A 21,462-nucleotide genomic window follows, 5' to 3' on the forward strand; every position below is an offset into this window, starting at 1 on the left:
CTGACACTGGCAGGAGCCTCCAGGAGCTCACTGAGGAATCAGACGTATTGTGGGGTTTTTGGTTTCTTCTCTGGTCTGACTTCAAGACTCAGTCACCAAAGCCAGAAGCACTTGGGGAGGTGAGGAAGGTCTCTGGCTTCAGGGAACCGCTTGAGGTTTGGAGGTTTGAATCCAGAGGATAGCTTTATGTTCCAAAAAGTGGTGGCAAGCACAGTGAAGAGGAGGCCAACCAGACCTGGTCCTTCCCCCCCCCCCCCCGGCAACTGGTGTGACCAATCGTCCCCAGCCCTACCCAGTAACATCTCAACAAGCCAACATGCTCATCCCTTTTCCTTAACCTCAAAGCCAATCAACTCCCTCCGTTACTCTCCCTGGCAATGGCTCCTCCATTTGTGTGCCTGACAGCCCTGTCCTCTCGCAAGCCAAGTTCTTGGGAGGAGGAGAGGGCCACTGCCCATAACGCCATCAGCACCTCTGCTGCCCCTCTGTGAAAGACAGGGCTATTACCTGTAGTGGTGGGAGAGAAAAACAACATCCGGCAGCTTTCAGGCCTTTATTGATCTGTGTCTGCTTGGAGAAGATCCTGAAAAGGAAAGGAATATACGTGGAGCTGTTAACTGGTCACCCCAGGTGGCGGGGGGGGGGGGCTTGTGCAGTACATAGCCATTCAATTGGCAGCAGTAGAAGACCCTGCAGTCCCTCAGGGCACTTGATCCGTGTTAGAAGTGGCTTCATGGAGCACCGCCAAGTAACTGCCACGGTGTTTTCAAAAGAGAGGAATCTGCCTGGAACAGGACAACCGGTGTGGCTGCTCCACTGAGGACCCTTGTGGTTGCAGGAACAGAATGGGATTCTGTTGGGAAGAGAACTGTTAACCGTGGGCTCAGGGGCCCTTCCCCTTCCAGTCATCAGAGCTTTCTTTCCTTTGAGAGCCCTTCCACATCAGAGAACAAAAGGTAGTCCCCCACCCTGGGGCCACCTGGGGTCGGGAGGGGGGGCAGGTAGGCCATATCCTGTGCCCTTGTTGTGGAGGCACTGCTGAAACGGGGTGTGCCTGCTTTAAAAAAGAAAGGAGTGAATGGACCCTTAGACAAGGAGTAGGGCCAAAATCCGAGTAGCCCTAACAGACGCACAGAAGAGACAAGGGGTGGGGTTCTTGCCCTGGCTGTCTGTCAGTGCAGACTCAGCCTCAGCCAGGCTGTTGTATTTCTTTGCCCTATTTTGGTTGGGCTGGATCCCAAGAGATGCACAGGCCAAAGCAGGAGAAGATTTGTGCTTCTGTCATCCAGCTCAATGTGCCTTAAAGGGTTTGCCTGCATTCTTCGCTAGCCAGAACAACAGGCTTTGTTTCCAGAGTTCAAGTCTTCCTGTGTCTCTCGCCTCCCACTTGCTGCCCAGACATGCATTATTGCCCTTATTTACTTAAGGTGCAACTTTCCCACACTTCTTTTTCATAGTACTCCAGCAGCCTAGCTGCCCTTCCTGATACCCCAGCCTCAATTATCTTCTTGGACTCAGGGAAACCAAACTATATGGTGTTTTTTTTTTCCACTGAGTTGGGATGAGTCATAGTCTGCTATGTTACAAATGCAACAGTTTAAAAATAAAACCCCAGCCAAAGCTGCTTTTAAGACCTGAAACAACAATACATAGAAGTTTCACTCATTCTCACTGGAAGTGATGTGGAGCAAAAAAAAAAAAAAAAAGACAGACCCATTTTGTAAGCCAAGCTGTTTTTGAAGGATACAGTGGCTGGGTATATGTTAATGTGGAAAGACCTAATAAATTCTTCTGCTAAAATTAGCCCTCCTTCAGTTTTGCTTGTTTTTAGGAACTGAACTGTCAAGATGGGCTTTGCCTAACATTAAAAATAAAGTTAGAGTTTTGGAGGCTGTTTTTAAAAAATGCTGCTACATGTTTAAACAGCGTATGCTGCAGAGGCCGTTGGCACTTAACTAAAGTAGTCTGTCCATCTTCCCCAACATCGTGTCCTCCTTTCCAGCACCGACTGCCAGTGATGGGGGCTGTAGTCCAACATTTCAGGAAGCTTTGTAGGGGAGGAGAAAAGCGTTTTGTTCCATGCAAGGATTGAAATCTGTCTTTCGTCCTTTCCTTCTGAGGCTTCTTTATTCAAAGGAGAACCTCCATTTCCTCTGCTGTGCTGTTCACAGAGGAGATTCCACAATCAGGACTTGAAATACTTGCTGTTTTCAATCTATCAGTGGCATCAAGGCATCTTTCTTTCTCAAAGCTGCTTCAAAAAAATTAATTAGGGGAGTGGCTTGCCATCTGAGGTTTTTTTTAAGGAGAGTTAGAGGATGATATTAGCGATTAGCTCCCCAGTCATATATCTCTGTCGTTTTTCTCATCACAAGGCTTTTCTGACAGGGTATCACTTTGAAAATTGAAGGAAAAAGGTTTGTTTTGGTAAATTAGGCCCAGTTGAGTTGCGTAATTGCAGTTGATTGCTTCTCCCCAGATATTGGGTATGAAATGCCCTTTTTGTTCACCCACAATTTCACACTTGCAAAGTTTTCATTTTCCCCCTCAGATAGTATATTTTATGAGATTAGCAGTGCCTTAGTGCAGTGGGGGTGAGAACGAGGGGGAGACTGGGCATTTTGGAGAATAATGATTTTTCCTAGCTTTTGTTGTTATATCAACCTGCATTGTGTGTGTGTGTGTGTGTGTGTGTGTTTTAAAAAAAATTCCCATAAGCCTTTGAGCCAAACTTTAAATAAAATCCTCATAGAACTGTGGTCTCTGTGCTCAGCTATGGCTGGAGGAGATAAATCAAACACCACCCCCTTCCTTTCATGTTGCATATGGAAATATAGATTATTAAATGGAAACATTGCTTAGGACTTCTGTTATTATCTCTCTTAAAGCGGCTTCCTTCTCCTAATGCCAGCATGTGACTCCTAGTGCCTGCAGGTCCAAAACAGCTGTTCATCTGTGTGCAGAGTTGCTGTGCAAAGGGAATCCTGGTTAGGTAGCTGCTCTGTACTGCTTGGCTGTTTGCCTTTCTGCTGAAATGCCTCTAAACCCTTGTATTCATGAGGATCTTTGGATAATTGTTGCTCCTCCTGACTCATTCTTTTCTCTTCCCACCCTGATCCCTTTCTCTAATCCATTTGTCAAGGCCCAGAGATTGATCTCTTGTGTCCACCCACCCACTCTCCCTCCTGCGTTTGTATGAGCTTCAGAATAGCGTAGTCTTGTCTTCAATGGCTCCACACTGAGCCTCCCAAAACAGTTATTCTTTTGTACAAAGGCTGCCTTTAGAGACCTTGGTTAAAACTGTTTGTTTACAAGAAGCCACCAAATAAGTCTCTGAAAGGACGCTGCATTTAAAAACAGGAAGGCAAAACTTGGAATTTCCAGCCGCTGGTCCTTTTATTTCCTTTCGGGAAATAATTCCAAGCTCTTTTTCTTTGAAGGTGTCAGTATGGATGGCAAGGCCAGTACTGTGATAAATGCATTCCACACCCCGGCTGTGTCCATGGCACTTGCAACGAACCGTGGCAATGTCTCTGTGAAACCAACTGGGGTGGCCAGTTCTGCAATAAAGGTAGGCTGAATCTAGGAGGAGTTGTAGGGGTGTTTGAAATGCTGATGAACACCATGAAGGTTGGGGTGGTAGGTAGAAAGTGCACTGGTAAACTTTGGGCCTGCTGGCTTTGCTTCCATATTCTGCTTATGAGCTTCCTGACATCTGATTGCTTTGTCTTGGAGAATAGCATGGCAGAGGACACATCATATCTGTTTTGAAACCTCTTATTCATTCTTTGGCGCCTGCTTATCCCTTGCAGATCTCAACTACTGTGGGACTCACCCTCCTTGTTTGAACGGAGGGACCTGCAGCAACACAGGCCCTGACAAATACCAGTGTTCCTGCCCAGAAGGCTATTCGGGACAAAATTGTGAAATTGGTAAGAGATTCTCCAGTGGCTACTTTGTTGTATTCAAGCACCATGGCTGCACCCCCAGAGATCATCTGGGCAGAATGAGAGATGGGGAGAGAATGCAAAATTACATTTCAGTGCATAGTAGGCAAGCAGTTGTTCTCCAGAACTTTGGACTTCAGCTCTCATCTGCCTTACCCAGCATGGCTAATGGCAAGGATAATGGGAATTGAAGTCCAAAACAGCTGGAGAGTCCCACGTTGCTTCCCCATTGCTTCTAGAGAAAGTCAGCTGCAACAGTTATTTTCATGTATTTATTATATTTTAATTCCCCACTAACAAAAATTTTCTGGTTATATTATTAGACATATGCACGGACCAATTTTTATATATTAACGGCCAACCAATTTTGTAGAGAGAAAGAACATTTTGGAATATAAAGTACCTGAAATTTCTGGAGAAGGCCATTGCCTGGAATGGATCATTTGGAAATGCCCACCAGTCATCATGCAATTAGAATCAACTGGGTTATAGAAATGGGTGATACAATGAGACAACAGGTGGGCATTTCCAAACAATCCAATCCAGGTAACACCCTATCTCTTGAAGATGGTACTGGGAGGACAGTGCAGTTGGGAAGTGTGAAGTGGCTGTTGAAAAATATGCTGATGGTCTCTGGCTTAGCATGCTGTCACTGGTTTGAGGGTAAACTTGGTATTTCAGAGCTGGGCCAAGAATTAGGTCTGCTGCCGGATTGAACCTAGGAGGAGCTAAAGGAAGCAGGAAATAATTGAAGGGGGTGATTCATCTTGGCAGCTTTGGCTAAGCTGAAGGGGGTTCTGTTCTTGCTGCAGCGGAACATGCCTGTCTTTCGGATCCTTGCCACAATGGAGGAAGCTGTCTTGAAACCCCTACTGGATTTGAATGCATCTGTGCGCTAGGCTGGGCAGCACCAACCTGCACGCTTAGTAAGTGAATTGGAATGGCAAAGCTTTAAACCTCACTCGGCTTCTTGAGGTCACAGAAATTTTCAGGTGGTTCTTAATATTTGCTCCTGTCAGAAATAATGCTGATTGCCATAACACAGTATCAGTTTCCACCCTTTAAAGATCCTCTGGTTTTGCTTTCCTAGTTTCTAAATTCTTAAACCCTTCATTTGTTACTCATGCATCTTGCCAGTATTATCTGCAAGTCTGGGGGAAAAAAAAACAGAGTATGCTCTTCTGTCTTGTATGTGTTATCCTTTCAGTGCAGGTCAGTTCCAATGTCCATGTAGATGATCTGCAAGTAAAAATTGTAGTTAAGGACAGATGAATTAGAACTGAAGAGCAGAGTTGGGCAATACTTTAGGATTTGATTCAGAAGAGATACTTTGGAATATGCAGGAGCACAAAGGAAAATCACCACATTTGTTTCCAGAATGGCACTGTTTGTTTATTATTTATTTATTACAATTATTTGCCTTAAGCAACTTTAGGCAGCTTACAATATCGAAAATATTAAAAAACTAAATATTTTTTAAAATCTGCTCTTATCTTCCAAATTGGTTCCTCAAAAGCCTCACGGAAGAAGTTGTTCTTCAACTGCTTCTTGAAGAATAAAAGGATGGGGACAGCCACAGTGGAAACCTCCCTGCAGCTGCTGCTGCATGAGCTGAGAAAAAGATGTAGTTGCTTTAATGTGTTGCAGATAGGTGCTGCATTCATGCCCCTGTACATTCCAAAGCACTGCTTGTCCAAATCAAAATTGAAGCATTGGCCAGGGCTATTTACATATTAGTCATTCAGAATGGGCTTCTCCCAGGAGCTTCTACCTGCCCCCCTGCCCCCTACACACACATTTTCTGAGACCTCAAACCTAGTAGAGAGGACTTCATTGCAATCATGAAGTCAAGGTTGCACCTTGGTGTTTTTGTGCATGCTAGGTCTAACTATGAAATATGGATAGAGGGAAACAATGATGTAAGCTGATACTGAAAGAAAACTGAACCCAATGCTTTGTGTGCAGAAAGTCCCAGTTTGGTTGGGGAAATACCAATGTGTGAAACCCTGGGGAGCCCCACTTAGTGTTGAGAGTACAAGGCTGGAAGGGTTGATTTGATATAAGACAGCTCTCTGTGTTTTCCTGGGCCCCACTTGAATTTGTCCCAAGTTTAAATGAGTTCATTGGAGTCTTTTTCAGACTTGAACTCTCTAGCCTTGGCAGTTTAAAAGCAGAACAGGAATGTTTTTGTGAATATCCATGAATTTTCACTGGCACTCTAGCTGGAGTAGTTATCTCCTGTTTGGAGACAATGTGAAACTGGCTAGCACTTTCTCTGAAGGCTTTTAAATCTGGAAAACCTAACCAACGTGAATGTTCCTGATGTTGAAAGCTGCTTCTTATCAAAATCCATAACTATGTTTAAAGATGTCTGAGCTACCAAAGACAGTTGTGGGGGCAGGGAGGAATAAAAAGTAAAGGGCACAACCTAAAAGTTGGATATTTCCTTTGGAGTACAGCATGACTCTTGACAAAGAGATGCATGACTGATAATATGTTGGCCAGATGATAATTATCTGTTCCAAGTCTAAATAAATCCTTTCTTGGTAGATATTGATGACTGTTCTCCAAACCCCTGTGGGCATGGAGGGACTTGCCAGGATCTAGTTGATGGATTTAAATGTGTTTGCCCACCTCAGTGGACTGGTAAAACTTGTCAAATAGGTATGTATTTGATGGTGAGGGATATGGTGCGTTATGTTCATCAGGAAGACCTTTTCTTCTCTTCCTTGGGCCAAGCTGATAGAAACAGCTTCCCAGATACAATACTCAGTCTGTGGAGATTGTTAGATTGCACAGTAGAACAGATTGTCCATGTGTTCCCATGCATTATGGAAAGAAATTTTGGAATATCTGAGCTGCTGTGTGTATGAGAAATTCAGATTTGCTAATCTGGGAACCTCTGGGGCTGCTTGAACTCAGAGGAGGAGAACTTCCTACCATTTGCCCAAGGGCACAAGAATAACCTGTGCAGTTATCTTAGCCATTTCCATCTCCCTGCACAATGAGTCCGTGGGAAGTAGCCCCCTTTATGCAACTCTTGAGACTGCTTCCTTATCTTGGAATCAGCTGCGATGCATAGTTTAGAGCAGATATTCCTTCTTAAGGCAGTGCACTCTCCCACCTGCTTTTCCCTCCCTTTTGGTCTTGTGGGAAAGTCGTGGCATCCCACCAGCTTCATTAATTCATTCAGCCAGGAGAATTTGCAGCTGCATTCCAACCTCTGGCTTGATCCCCTGAAGAATGAGTCATCTGCACTTTGAAGGCAGTGTTTTAATCCCAAGGACTGGGGATGCTCTGCTCCTTGGCTAATCTCCACTTCACTCACCTCTTCCTGCCTCCCCCTTCTCTTTTAAAAGTAATTGCTCTTAATCGTGGGGGCCAGTGACTCAGTGCTACTGATGTCATTGTGAGAAATCAGAACACACTTCAGTGATTTAAACACTGGACTAGGCAGCCTGGTGCCCTCCTGAAGTTTTGGACTGTACTTCCTCTAGTTTGTTATGACTGGCTGCGGCTGCTGGGAGCTGTATTCCCAAATGTTTGGAGGGCACCAGGTTGCCTAGCCCTGAACTTGTTCTCCTGTTTGTTTCGTCCTGTAATCTTTCAGAGTCCACTAGCTTTTAATAAACTTGGAGTGCTTGCTGTGAAAACAAGAAAGGGGTGTGTTTTCCTCTTTCACTGTACTCACAGCTGAACATTGAGCAATTCATTTTCTCTTTTCAGATGCCAATGAATGCGAGGGTAAACCTTGTCTCAATGCCAATTCCTGCAGGAACCTGATTGGTAGTTATTACTGCAATTGCATTGCTGGCTGGACTGGCCAGAATTGTGAGACAAGTAAGCTTGAGCATGTGTGTAGCTTGGGGGAGTTGAAATGCAAAATGTTGCAATCAACACTAAGCTTGAAGTTTAGATTTTGTCATAATTCAGCCAGAAGGCAAATGCAGGGAAGGGAAGGGGGGGAGTCACTGATGTTTTTAGAAAGGGAGTAGTCAATCTGGCATGAATAAGAGGCAATTTTATCAAATCCATTAGTCCACAATATGGCTAGATTCTGATAAGGTGGCTTGAAACAATGATGTGAAGTTTCAATTTAACTCTACTGGAAGAATTGCTGAAGGTTCCCACCCATTATAATAACTTTATCTCAAGGAAAGCAAGCAGGAAACTTCACAAAGAGTTTATCTAGCTAGAGCTACAGAGCCCCCTGATTTTTTTTTCCCATCTTGGATTTCAGTGCATGTGTTGCCTTCCCACTGAGCTTGTGTTTTTCTTTTTCTTCTTTTTTTAATTACAGATATTGATGACTGTGTGGGACAGTGTCAGAATGGAGGGACTTGTAAGGTGAGTAATGGTTGATTCCCCTCCGATCGGTGTTTAGTGCCAGTTTTCAACAGAGAATAGTACAACTGAGGAGAGGTGGACAGCACAGTCCCTTTCAGATTGGTGTCATTTTTGGTTAGATTTCTGCTAATCTGGGAATGAGTTCTTGGGGGGGGGGGGGAGAATTCTCACTATTCTCACTGAAAAGGGTTTTTCTCTCAAAATATGCTTATGAGGTTCCTCTCTCCCTCTCTCTTTCTCTCTCTTTTAAGTTAAGCTCAGCATTGGATAATTGGAGAAAGATCATAGATAATTTGAATTCTAGTCTGCAGGTAAATCCAGGAAGCAGACTGGGAGAGTTCATAATTAAATTCACAAAGATCAAATTCCTTAAGCATCCCTACAACAGCCAAAGTTGCTCACTTGGCTCAGAAGGTTGTGGCACTGGATGGCATATTATTCTGGCCCAGTGTTCCTGCTCCAAAACAAAATCTCCCATTCCAAAAGGCTGTCAGTCGAATCTCAATTCAATCATTTTATCCTTCTTTAAATCCCAAGGAATCCCATTTCTCAAACTTGCCTCCCTCAGTACTCCATCTGCAGAAGCTTATTTTATTACTAGATTGCTTCCATAGGAAAGGTCTTTCTGATCGTTTGAGAAATGAACGTCAGCACACAATGCTTATCTAGTTTAGTATCATTACTTTACTAATAGTGTCAATTCCATAACCTGCAGACAAAGCACATAACCATGTTTGTTGAACAAATCATAATGGCTAGTTTTCACACACCGTAAGCATATTGGGTGGGTTTTCCATCAGATTAACCAACTATGAAATAATCATGTTAAAACTTAGCATGATGCATGAACTAGGCCATTACATATGAAGAGAAAGTCATTTTGCACTAAATAAGCACAAAATGAGGTTAATGGTAGTCTGCCTTTCAGGGACATTAAATTTCATAAAACCTTTTGTATGTCATTTCTCAATTTTAGAAAGATATGATAATATTTGATACTAATGTATGTTCAGAAATCTCTCTCAATGTGTCAATGCATAATTTGTTGCTACCAAGAGCTGTTCTGTATATTTTAATATATTCCATTTTTATCCTATTCTTCATTCAAATTGGTATGCTTCTCCCACTGCTTGTCTTCTCATTTTTATTCTCTCCACAATTCCATGAAATAGAAAAAGGAGGGCTTCATAGATGAAATGGGAGTTCAACCTGGGATGGAACAGATTGTTGCTCATCCACAAATTAGGTGGAGAGCACAAAATGCATAATTTTTTTTCAGGAAAAAGAGACTGAAGTGGGGTGGAGGAACTGAATTTTCTCCCACATCATTTCTGCCCCTTTTTCCCAGCTTGGCTTCAGGAATGAAGGTCAGGCTATGATCAAAAGATCAAAATTGCAAACATTGTAGAGCCAAAACAGGGCTTTATAATGCGATTATCACTAGTGTCATCACCCTCCTGTAAGTAAATATCCCCCCAGCTATGAAGTTCAAACTGTGTATGTGCAGAAATGAATCAGCAGTGCTACCTCATCCTATCTGGTTAGCTCTGATGATGCACTGAATCCAGGTCTCTCTGGTTTGACTGGGTTCTTCCCTAGTGCACTCCAGTGGTTTTGCATTGTAAGTCCCCACAGTCCCAGCACACATGGTCAAAGGGACGGGATTGTGGAAGTTGTAGTTCAATGTAATCATAGGACGTCAAATGGCCTCTCTGTGTTTTGTGCTGTTTGCTTGTGACGTTTTGTGTTTATTGGCAAGGTAAGCTAACTTTTTTGTTTTTTGCACCCTTTTCTCTTTCCAGGATTTAGTGAACAGTTATCGCTGTCTCTGTCCACCTGGCTATGTTGGGGATCACTGCGAGAGAGACATCAATGAATGCGCAAGCAACCCTTGTTTGAATGGGGGTCACTGCCAAGATGAAATCAATGGCTTCCAATGTCTCTGCCTGGCTGGCTTCTCGGGAAACATCTGTCAGGTGAGGCAGGTTCCAGATAAGAGCAAACTCCCTTTGCAGTTCCTGGATCTGTAGGCTGAATACCTGTATTCAAGCGAGCAGTGTTAGTAGATACTTTATTGTTTAAAACAACCTCAAGGGTAAGGTGTGGAAAGCCATAACTTCAGGAGCATTTGTGCGCGCTCAAGTTGCAAGTGCTCTGTTTGCCCAACCTCTGCATGCTGCTTGATAGCCTCATTATTTTAGCGAGGCTGGTGAGAGCTGCATTGCGTCTGGTGTACACAAGCAATAGAGGTGGCAGATAAAAAGGTCAGATTCCACACTTCCTTCCTGTGACCGTGGGAAGAAGATGAATAAAGCCTTTGACTTGGATTCTCTGTTCTGTCCCCCTCTTTCCTCCCTCTCCACCATCACTGACAGTTGGACATAGATTATTGCGAGCCCAACCCTTGCCAGAATGGGGCCCAGTGCTTCAATTACGAGAGCGATTATTTCTGCAGCAACTGTCCTGAGGATTACGAAGGCAAGAACTGTTCCCACCTCAAAGATCACTGCCGTTCAACTCCTTGCGAAGGTATGCTTTTGAACATTTGGGCTGTGCTGTGTAGCGGTGGCTCTTTCACTTGGGGAGCCCATGGTTTTCATGCAGAATATCCCAAATTCGGTCTGCAACATCACCTGACCAAGATGTCTGTCTGAAATTTCAGGGGGCAGAACTCTGGCGACTCAGTTTCATCAGTGCTTGAGTTAGAGCAGGTTAGCAGGCTTTGGCCGTGGGGTGGCATAGGACCTTCAGACCCCATTTTCTGTGGCTTCATTGAGCCTTGAGCTATGCCCCCTGAATAAGTTAGCAGCCTGATTTCCTGCTATTTTAAGGAGGAAGACCCAGTAACTTCACCATGTATTTCTAAGTAAATTTAAAACTACAGAATATCCCGACACTGCCCGCTTTGCAAATCCGATTCAAACCCTTCCGAATTCAAACTTCAGCCCGTCCTAAAATCGTTAAGCAGAATCCTCAGCCACCAAAAGTTTACCTTCCCCGATCTAGATGGAGAAATAATCTGGTCTGATCTAAGGCTCTCCTGGTTACAAAATGCTCCTGCCGCTAAGAGTTGGGGACACTTAGAAAACTAGGTGCTCTAGAGTCTTTTTTTTTTTTTCCAGAAAAGAGTGAAGTGCACACTCCTAAGGGATGGGTAATAACAGTATTGGAGAGCATGGGAGCCATAGGATGTGGGTATACTGCCCTTTTGGGGCTGAAGATCGCATGCCAGGTTTTGGAACACATAGGGGCTTGGGTGTAAGGCATGGCAAGGGAAAAGTGGGTGTGCTTAAAGTAGAAAGTGACAGAGTCCAAAGTTGAAATCCCTTTTCTTCACACGTTGAGCTGTGCTGCATTTCCTCATCCACCCTCTCCTTTCTTATCAAGTCTTTAAAACTGAGTTTAATTTGAATGTACCTGCCCCAAATCAGGAACAACTGCGGAGGGTCTGTAAAGCCACTGGTGAGACAGTGAAGGCTCATTTTTGCTTGCTTGTCTCCTTTCTGCAGTGATTGACAGCTGCACCGTTGCTGTCGCTTCCAACAGCACCCCAGAAGGGGTTCGCTACATCTCTTCCAATGTTTGTGGCCCCCATGGCAAGTGCAAGAGCCAAGCGGGAGGCAAGTTTACTTGTGAATGCAACAAAGGCTTCACTGGCACCTACTGTCATGAAAGTAAGCTTTGGAGATGCTTAATTCGGTTCCTCTCATTTAAAATCCAAGTTTGAAGCTGCCTGTGTAAATAATAACAACATTTGTCCTTGGGACCACAGGGTTGACAGTAATGCACCTTTTGGACCCCTCTTTCCTCCTCCTGCAGTGAATTGAGACTGGAGCTCTCTTGGCCTTGGGAAAACTGTTTAAGAGGCCCCTGCCCTTGGATGTCTAACCTTTTAATAAATTGTAACATTAACTTGGGCTTGTGTACAGAAGGCTTCTACTAGCATACAGCAAACTTACCCTGCCAGTTTTATCATCTGCCTTACAGAATGTTTAAAGCATGTGGGGATATTAAGAATAAGCTGGTTTTTATTAGCCAGCTTTCCATTTTTTAGCAAAGGGCCAAGCACTGTGGTAGAGCACTTGCATGTTGAATGAAACAGATTTACTCTTGGCATCTCTAGGGACAGGGCTAAAATAGTTTTGTCCTGGGACATGATGCCTTTCAACCTAGATTCCCTGTTTAATTTTTTAAAAGGCACCTTTGGTCTACTCATCTCCTTTTCAACCCTTGTCTTGCAGACATCAACGACTGTGAGAGCAACCCATGTAAAAACGGGGGCACGTGCATTGATGGCATCAACTCCTACAAGTGTATTTGTAGCGATGGCTGGGAGGGCACCTTCTGTGAAGCAAGTAAGCAGGTCCTCCTCCAGCAGATGGGAGGATGGAAGGGGAAAATCTCTTGAAAGCACAATGGGCATCATTTATTGAGCAGCCTGTCTAGATGCTGAGAGAGTTGGGGATCTTGATTTGGATCAGGAGAAAACAGTTTTCTGGGTTTGTAGGCTATCCAACACTGGAAGTTGCAGGTGTGTGTTCTGCCCCAGGCTTTGGGAGTAGTAAGTGAACTCTTTCCCCCGTCCACTTGTACCCTCCTCCATCCTAGTTTGGGCTTTGGGCTAAGCAAACAGAACTCGCTTCTCTTTTTCACAAAAGCAGCTAGCTGCTCCTTCTGACCTCACATCTCATCCCATCCTACAAGCCCTTTATTTTTTCCTACTTGCTTTTGTTGCTGATGGGCTGCCCAGGACGGTTGTCTTATGCTCCCCTCTCTCTGAGTAGCTGACAGTGGCTATTTATTTATTGGTTTTATTTACTGCAGCTGCTGTGCAGCTCAATCCAGTAGGGCTCAAAGCAGCTTACCAAGGAGAAAAAAATACAGCATTAAAATAAGAGCTATTGTAAAGCAGAACAGAAGCAAAACAACAATGCCCCGAGCGACAGCCTCAGCATCCAAATCCATAGCAGTATAGATTTGGAACAATGTTCCAGGCACCAAGAAGTCTGGGAAACATAGTTTTCCCAGGGCATCGGAGTCCTTTGTAGGGAAATCTGGTTATTGTCCCAAACTGTTGCACCACTGGAAGGTACCTTTGCATTTCATTTTTCTTCAATATAAGATATTGATCAAATGATCTTGAGCAAAAAGGATATCCTGTACAAGAGAAGTTTTCTTTTAGCTTTCTTTTTGCTCCACCTAGTTATCAGTGTGCCTGAGTTACCCTGGGTAAAGTGCTGTACAGTTAAGGGAATGCTGGCTTCCAGTGATCTGAGTTCAGTATAGGGTGAGTGTGGCTTAACTACTAAGATACTTTTATGACAAGGCAGATAGACTGTGAGCTGAATAAATTGCTGGCAGATTTCATGGAGTTACACCTCTAGGTATTTTCTTCTCTTAAAACCATTATGTGTCCAGCAGACTTACGTTTTATACAGTTTTCACCAGAAGGAATTCTTTGCCTTTTGAATTTCATATTACTGTTGTTGTCGGTTTTAATTTTGCGACCATAATATTAACCTCGAGGGGAGTTTGCCACCGGCCTGCAGCATCTCAAGGGTGCCCAGGAACATCTGAACTGTTAGCCTTTGGGCTGGAAAGAGTGTACTGTAATTATGTCATGAGGCTTTATTGTCATTCCAAGGGACTTGCAAGGATGGTCAATAGTGAGAAAAACTGAAAGGGAACACAGGTGGAGTGCAGAATGAAGATGATAGGCATCAAGATCTTGGGGCATTTAATCCAGGGGGTAGAGGCTAGAAAGAGGGATAAGAGTATGCAGACAAAGCATATTCTTTAAATATTTTTAGCTACTACAGAGGATAATCAGCTGACATTCTCCTCTGTTATCCCCAGATATTAATGATTGCAGTAAAAGCCCTTGCCACAATGGAGGGACATGCAGAGACTTGGTCAATGACTTTTTCTGTGAATGTAAAAATGGCTGGAAAGGAAAAACCTGCCACTCACGTGAGTGTTTTTAATAGCTTTTCCAGACTCGTACTATTGGTATTCAGAATGTCATGTTTTATGCCTGAATTCAACTGATTCCAATGAGTGTGTTGATTGTCTTCTGAGCAGAAGGTAATTTCTGTTCCTCTGCCCTTGAAGTGTTAAAGTATCACATGTTCAAGGGCAGCTGCTTCATGAATGCCAGTGTTGAAGTTACATAATGCCAGTCTCTGTCCTGCATGAGTTCAAGGCACATTTCTTTTTGGTGGGCGTATAGTTTCACAAAGCCACGCTGTGTTGAATATAGGGATCAACTGGGGAAATGTTCCCAGCCGTTACCTGATGGTGCCTTTTCCTCTACACCTTCCCTTTATGTGAACATATTCCAGCAACACTGAGGACCAGAGCTTATTATTGGGAGGGGGAGCACAGTTGGCTCCCATATGCTACCATGACTGAGTGGGGGAGAGGGAGCAATAAGCTTTAATCAATAGATAGAGCTTTTTAAAAAAAAAAGTGTGTCAGACCCAGATGAATTTGACCCCCTGGCTTTCCCCCTCTGGTAGGTGACAGTCAGTGCGATGAAGCCACGTGCAACAATGGAGGGACATGTTACGATGAGGGCGATGTCTTCAAGTGCATGTGTCCTGCAGGGTGGGATGGAGCCACTTGCAACATAGGTATGAACCTGTGGGTCCTTGCCCTTCACTTTCCCAGGTGTGTGCTGAAGAGATTGGCAGCAAACTTTTTGTGTATCTTTTACAGCAAGGAATAGCAGTTGCCTGCCAAACCCCTGCCATAATGGAGGAACATGTGTTGTAAGTGGAGATTCTTTTACATGTGTCTGCAAAGAAGGCTGGGAAGGACCTACATGCACGCAGAGTAAGCTTTTTTTCCCCTTTCTTCCACAAATACATCTAGGGGGGCTTTGTTGAGCCAACAGTGCCCTGGGGAACTGGAGATTGAAACCAGAAGTGGGAAGCTGTTGGATGTGGGACCCGAGCCTCACCTCTTTCCGTCGGCTTTAATGACATTGTAGGATGGAGCTTTGACCTGGGCCTGAGAAAAGTTGCAAGCAAGATAAGTGGAGGCAGATGTTGGGTTGCTCCTCCACATGGCTCTGCCTTCCTCTTCCCCAGCAGCCACCGTTCAAACCTGTTCCCTGTGAGATTCTTTACAGCAATCCTCCTCTTGGATCTGGATTGCACAAGCTACAGATCTCTTTAGGTTTTTTAGTTGTTTTGTCAGAAACCATCAATTTAAGCCTGATGCAACAGTTAGCATTCTCTACCCTTCTAAATATGTATCACTTGAGCCCAGGAGTTCTGTTATGACCAAACTGAACTCATTCTTATTGCTGAGCAATATTCATTTTAGCAGGATTTTTTTTTTATACTTGCATGTGCGTATAAAATCTGGGACAGCCGTTTAGTTGTTACCGCTGTTAAATAACTAAGAGTCAAAATGTCTTGCCAGTTCACTCCAAAGGCTATAGACAGAGAGAGAAGATTCATCTGTGTGAGTAATAGAGCTTTGAAGGAGGGCTTCTCATTTAATGTACAAAACTAGAATGCTGACAGTTGTTGGTTAATTGAAAAGTAGCCAATGAGGCTTCTTTTTTTCATCTGTGTGCTCCGACTTCCTGCTTAGTGCATGAAACTGAGATTTAGAGGCTATCCACCGGAAAGTCCATCACTCATCCATTGCCCAACTTGTCTTACTTTCTCCTAATTTTGCCTCTCTTTGATCTCCCTGCAGATACAAATGACTGCAGTCCACATCCTTGGTAAGTCACTTTCTTGCATCTGAAGATATAAAGCCTGTAGAAAAAGAAGATGAAGAAGGGGGGAAGAAAAAGCCTCCATCCTAGCCATTTCCTTTTTCCCTGGACTGCCCTCTCTCTATTTATGCCCCAAATATCTTTATTTAGAAGGCTTTTTTTTATTAGTCATATGGTAGACATTTAGGGTGGGTATTAAATCTTCTTCCTCCAAAGCCTCTGAATGTCACTGAAAATGTCCTATCAAATTCTTCAAGATTTCCTTCATCTTTGCTGGGTTTATCATTGTTCTATTAAATTACAAGCTCACTATAGATAACTAGGCACACTATCAAATTAATAACTATATCTTATTAAACCAGTGCAACTTATAGTAGAATACATCTCTCCTGTGTATTTTTAGAATAATTTATATTTAAAATGGGTTATTGTGGGCAGCCTGACCTTCCAGATGTTGCTGGACTTTAAACCCCAGCAGCCACAGACAGCAGGGTCAATGCTAAGGAATACTGAGGATCGTAATTCAAGGCAGCAAGTTTCCCTGGCTTAGAAATCTATTATATTTTGAATGTCACTCTGCACTTTGTAAAAGTAAGAGCCAAAGGACTTTGCATTATCTTTTTTTCCCCTTCCCTTTCTCCCCTGCTCCCCATTCCTCCCAAACAGCTACAATAATGGAATCTGTGTGGATGGAGACAATTGGTACCGCTGTGAATGCGCTCCAGGTTTTGCAGGTCCTGACTGCAGGATAAGTAAGTTTTTAAAATTGTTTGATTCAAAAATGCTGAATTAGAGCTTGCATATTGGCTCATTTGAGTAGAGGTTGTCATGGAACTGGTCTTCAGTTAAGAGGGATTTCCGTTACAGGACTCCAACCCAACTTAAACAAAGACAATTTAAAAGCCTCCTTGAAATCAGTAGGTCTATGTAGTAGATACGTATGATAGAGCTGTGTATGTAAATTTCTGAAGAGCTTTGCTGGATCTATCCCAGCTTCCTGACACCATGGTGGCTAACCAGATGCTATAGACTGTGTTTTCCTGCCATTGGTACTTAGAGACATAGTGTTTTCAGTGCTGTAGATAATATATCCAATTACTATCATACCAAATAGGCAGTGATTGGGTGTTTATTTAATCCCCTTCTAAAAGTGGTCTAAGTTGATGTTTATTAGCACACCATCACAGAATCCCATAAGTTAAGAATGTGCTGTGTGGAAGTTCTTCCTTATTTGTATTCAAAAGTACTAGTTTTTTCTTCTGAATGGGGCCCTCAAGTGTCAGAGTTTCATCCTTCCAAGGAAAAGCCATTTCAAGAGGGGTTTCAAGGGAAAAGCAATTCTTTCCCCTATGCCCTTTCATTCTGAGAATGAACTTTCTTATGGCAAGAAACTACTCAGAATGAAATATTCCCTAATTAGAACAATTTTTGCCTTGGGCTCAGACCTTGAAGTGGCATATGTGGTTCCCTGTCATTACAAACTTACAGGTAAAAGAAAAGCTGTGCTTCTTAAAAGACAGAAATCCAATCAGGAGTACAGAATACAGAATGTAATAGAAGCTGTTGATATCAGAAGAGTGTATACATTGAAAGGGGCCAAAATCTGAGAACATTATTATAGCACAGTATAAGAAACCTTTGTATGTTCATAAGCAGCTTCTATTCCTGCATTACGGAACTTCTGAAATAAGGCTCTGGATGATGATGATGATGATGATGATAAAAAATATATAAGGATAATAATTGTAATAATAAACATTTAATAATAAAAATCAAGTTTTACAGGTTAAGACTCTCAATAGTTCTGCTTGGGCTAATTGTCAAAGCATATACCAATGAATTGCATGGATTCCTCTACTTCCTCCCTTCCCCTCCAGATATTAATGAATGTCAGTCTTCACCTTGTGCTTTTGGAGCCACATGTGTAGATGAAATCAATGGATATCGCTGTATTTGTCCAGCTGGTCGTGGTGGTCCCAGATGTCAAGAAGGTATTCCACATCTGGTTTAAATTGCATAATTCTATTTAGCTATAACAAAATGTATTGTCTAAATTAGTAGTTGGTATACCATTTATGTTTAAAAAGCCTTCTTCCTCCTTTTGGATAGATTATTAGGTTGAATAGACAAGTATTCTCCTCTAGAATGGGCAATATTTCAGTTAGCAGGGAGCAAAGATGTGTAGATAATTTTCTTATCTTCCCTTCAGCCTTCCCCCTGGGAATTTCATTTAAAGTCTCATTCTGAGTCAGGGATTCTTGTAGATGAGTTCCTTAAATGCTTTTATCTTAGTTTCAGGAAGACCCTGTGTTGCCAGTGGGCATATTATTCCAGATGGATCAAAATGGGATGACGAATGCAATAGCTGTCAGTGCGTGAATGGAAAAGTCTCCTGTTCTAAGGTACCATCAAGATCTCTGAACTAACATGCTCCTTTGCTTTTCCCCTTTTTCAGAGGGCCACTTAACAAGTGTTTGATATCTTTAGGTCTGGTGCGGTCCGAAGCCTTGTGTGATAAATGCCAAGGGCCACTGGGAATGTCCCACAGGCCACACCTGTCATCCTGTTAAAGATGATCACTGCTTTGTCCCACCCTGTGAGAATGTAGGCGAATGCTGGCCATCAAATCAACAGCCAGTGAAAATGACCTGCAGTTCGGACTCCTACTATCAAGAACATTGTGCTAACATCACCTTCACCTTCAACAAAGAGATGATGACCCCGGTAAGTAAGCCCATTCCAGGGAGAATCCAAAAAACTCCTACCAGCAGCTTACCTTGCAGCAGCAGCATCTCACCCATGCTTGTGCCTGTGAGCTGAGAGAACCAATAAAAACATTTCCTTCTGCGCAATATGGTATTTCAAGCTTCTCTCCAGCTGCCCTAGATGTCCTCCATGGGACTCTCTCATCATACCTTTATATCAACTCTCTGACATAGGCTAGGCAAAGAGATGACTCTTGCAAGGCTGATCAAGAAGCTTTGGTCAGCAATGACTTAATTTGGATTTCTTATTGCCAAACTCAGCAAAGTGCCTCAAAGCCATTTCACTTATTACTTTTTCAAAAAACCCTCTAGGAATATAATTACAAATGCACTCCTCGTGCAAGTCTGCTCATGGGGGAGCTAAAATAAGTGTGCCTCTGTACTGAGTCTACTTTTGCAAGCTCAGGTTGATTATTTTATAATGATCCTCTCTGCTAAATAGCAAATATAGGATATACAGCTCCAGTTGTAACATGGAGACAAGGAGTCCTGGGTGACTGTAGCCAGATAAAATTAATGATTCATGATCTTTATAGATCCTCTGCTGTCCAGGTTCTCATGCTTTCTTGCCTGTGCTGTTTCTCCCCCTCTTGGGTAGGGTCTGACAACCGAGCATGTCTGCAGTGAGCTGCGGAATCTGAATATCTTAAGGAATGTCTCCATCGAATATGCTCTGTATATCACCTGTGAGCCATCGCATCTGGCAAGCAATGAAATTCATGTGGCAATTGTAAGTCTATCCCTGGATTGAGCCTGTAGGCTTTAGCTTGGCTTTTGAAATGCCTGGTGAGATGGTCTTCCAGCCGTTCTAGAGGAGAGGAAAGGACCAAGGAGGGCTTCCTCTTGCCGTTTCCACTTCGTTGGATGGCATTAATTCCAGCAGGGGAAATTCATACTCTATGGCTTTTTTTTTTCCCCCTTGTTTCTTGTTTCTTTCTAGGATCAATTCCTTTTTGCATGTGTGAGGTTTGTGTTAGCCACCTTGGGAGCATACTAACAGGATGTTGTAATCTGAGACAATAATAAAAACACAGTGGGCATTTTTGTAAATCCTGCAATGCATTGGGATCTGTTGAATGGTTTTGAAAAGTGGAAGGGTGGCTTTAATTGCATGTAATTAACAGGCTCGTTGGTACTGAATTAGCAGAATCCATGCCTGTACTGCAGGGTTCCTCAACCTCAGCAACTTTAAGATGGGTGGACTTCAACTCCCAGAATCCCCAGCCAGCCAATGCTGGCTGGGGAATTCTGGGAGTTGAAGTCCACTCATCTTAAAGTTGCTGAGGTTGAGGAACCCTGCTGTACTGTATCAGTTCAAACTAAAGCTTCCCATATTGGTTATCCTTTGTTCCATACTACTCTGAAAGCCCTTGGCTTCATTTCAAGCAGTAGCTTCCCTAACATATAGCTGTATTCTCCTCCATTCAGTCTGCTGAAGATATCCAGGAGGAAAAGAATCCAGTAAAAGAAATAACTGATAAAATTATTGATCTGGTCAGCAAACGTGATGGGAATAGTTCGCTTATTGCAGCTGTTGCAGAAGTCCGGGTCCAGAGGCGGCCAGTTAAGAGCAAAACAGGTAAACCAGTTTGAGAGGAGGATGGCATTTTTCTTTCTTTCCCCTAAACTAAGAAGACAAACCAGTCTGTCATAAGTCTGCTTTGGAAAATGGGGCCTTCGCTGATTGTGAGATAAAAGTACTTTGAAATATAATAAATGGTAATACATGGCTTGAAATTATGCTGTACAGTTTGTAACCGGGGCATCTTCAGGAGTGGAGGTCAAAAAAGTCAAGATGTCCACCATACAACCAACGCCCCACTCCCTTTTACATGCATTGTGCATAAAAAGGGGTGGGGCTTTGATTGCAGAGTCGGAGCTGACATCTTGATTTTGTTTTACTTCCCTTGTGGATGCCCCTGTTTCTAACTAACAGGAAAGAAAACCCCTGTGGCTTGATCCAATAAAAGTTGTTCTTAGGAAGAGCTCAGAGTTGAACTAGCCCTATGAGGACTGTAGATAATCATCTCCTCTTGTGGTCAGGCATTGAAATTTACTAAACGTTGTTCCATTCTTCAGCTTCTGCAAATAACATTTCTATTGAATGAGTGAGATGTTGGTCCTAAATGGGAGGGGAATTGGACAACAACAACAATAATAATAATAAACCTTTAATCCCATCCAACAACATCTGCCTATCCCAGATCCTTGGGAAGGACTCGATAGGTGGATGAAAATGCCAAATCCAATCTAAACATCTGGCTGACTGTGCGGCCAACAATAATTTATTAAATTTGTATGTGGCGTGACTCTGGGTGGCTCACAACAATCAAAGAAATTAAAATATAACATAAAAAATGAAGAAAAAAAGATAGCAGGTGCAGTGAAGGGTGCAACCTGGGTGAAGAGTCAGGTCTTCACAGCTCTTCTAAACAACAGTAGCGTGGGGGCCATCTGGATCTTGTGGGGCAGGGACCTTATTCTAGAGGGCAGGCACTCCAGGGTCCTGAGAGGTGACATTGTTTAACTGAAGGAACTGGGAGCCCACCTACCCTGCAGGATCAAATCAGCCAGACAGATGTTATGGGAGGCAGGTGTTCCCTCAAATAACCAGGCCCTATGCCATGCACGAATGACTGCAGCCCATTGTTAAACTGGCATTACAACAAAA

General features: G+C 43.2%; 1 protein-coding gene across 2 annotated transcripts in view; it reads left to right on the forward strand.

The window, feature by feature from the left end:
• The window catches only part of JAG1 (jagged canonical Notch ligand 1), a 54,154-nt gene that overhangs the window by 30,751 nt on the left and 1,941 nt on the right, over positions 1 to 21,462 (forward strand). For both annotated transcript variants that reach the window (XM_088134549.1, XM_007426803.4), the window contains exons 6-25: positions 3,441 to 3,571; positions 3,813 to 3,932; positions 4,760 to 4,873; positions 6,498 to 6,611; positions 7,674 to 7,787; positions 8,248 to 8,294; positions 10,097 to 10,270; positions 10,670 to 10,823; positions 11,804 to 11,968; positions 12,536 to 12,649; positions 14,151 to 14,264; positions 14,813 to 14,926; positions 15,012 to 15,128; positions 16,005 to 16,032; positions 16,693 to 16,778; positions 17,904 to 18,017; positions 18,319 to 18,428; positions 18,514 to 18,750; positions 19,390 to 19,521; positions 20,220 to 20,370. In XM_088134549.1, coding sequence (XP_087990675.1) covers positions 3,441 to 3,571; positions 3,813 to 3,932; positions 4,760 to 4,873; positions 6,498 to 6,611; positions 7,674 to 7,787; positions 8,248 to 8,294; positions 10,097 to 10,270; positions 10,670 to 10,823; positions 11,804 to 11,968; positions 12,536 to 12,649; positions 14,151 to 14,264; positions 14,813 to 14,926; positions 15,012 to 15,128; positions 16,005 to 16,032; positions 16,693 to 16,778; positions 17,904 to 18,017; positions 18,319 to 18,428; positions 18,514 to 18,750; positions 19,390 to 19,521; positions 20,220 to 20,370 — 2,450 coding nt within the window. The remainder of the gene's footprint in view (positions 1 to 3,440; positions 3,572 to 3,812; positions 3,933 to 4,759; positions 4,874 to 6,497; positions 6,612 to 7,673; positions 7,788 to 8,247; positions 8,295 to 10,096; positions 10,271 to 10,669; positions 10,824 to 11,803; positions 11,969 to 12,535; positions 12,650 to 14,150; positions 14,265 to 14,812; positions 14,927 to 15,011; positions 15,129 to 16,004; positions 16,033 to 16,692; positions 16,779 to 17,903; positions 18,018 to 18,318; positions 18,429 to 18,513; positions 18,751 to 19,389; positions 19,522 to 20,219; positions 20,371 to 21,462) is intronic.

This window comes from Python bivittatus, unplaced genomic scaffold, assembly GCF_059951505.1.
Source record: "Python bivittatus isolate LINGU-HERP-01145 unplaced genomic scaffold, Pbiv_v1 ctg000020_np1212, whole genome shotgun sequence".
Taxonomy (NCBI): domain Eukaryota; kingdom Metazoa; phylum Chordata; class Lepidosauria; order Squamata; family Pythonidae; genus Python; species Python bivittatus.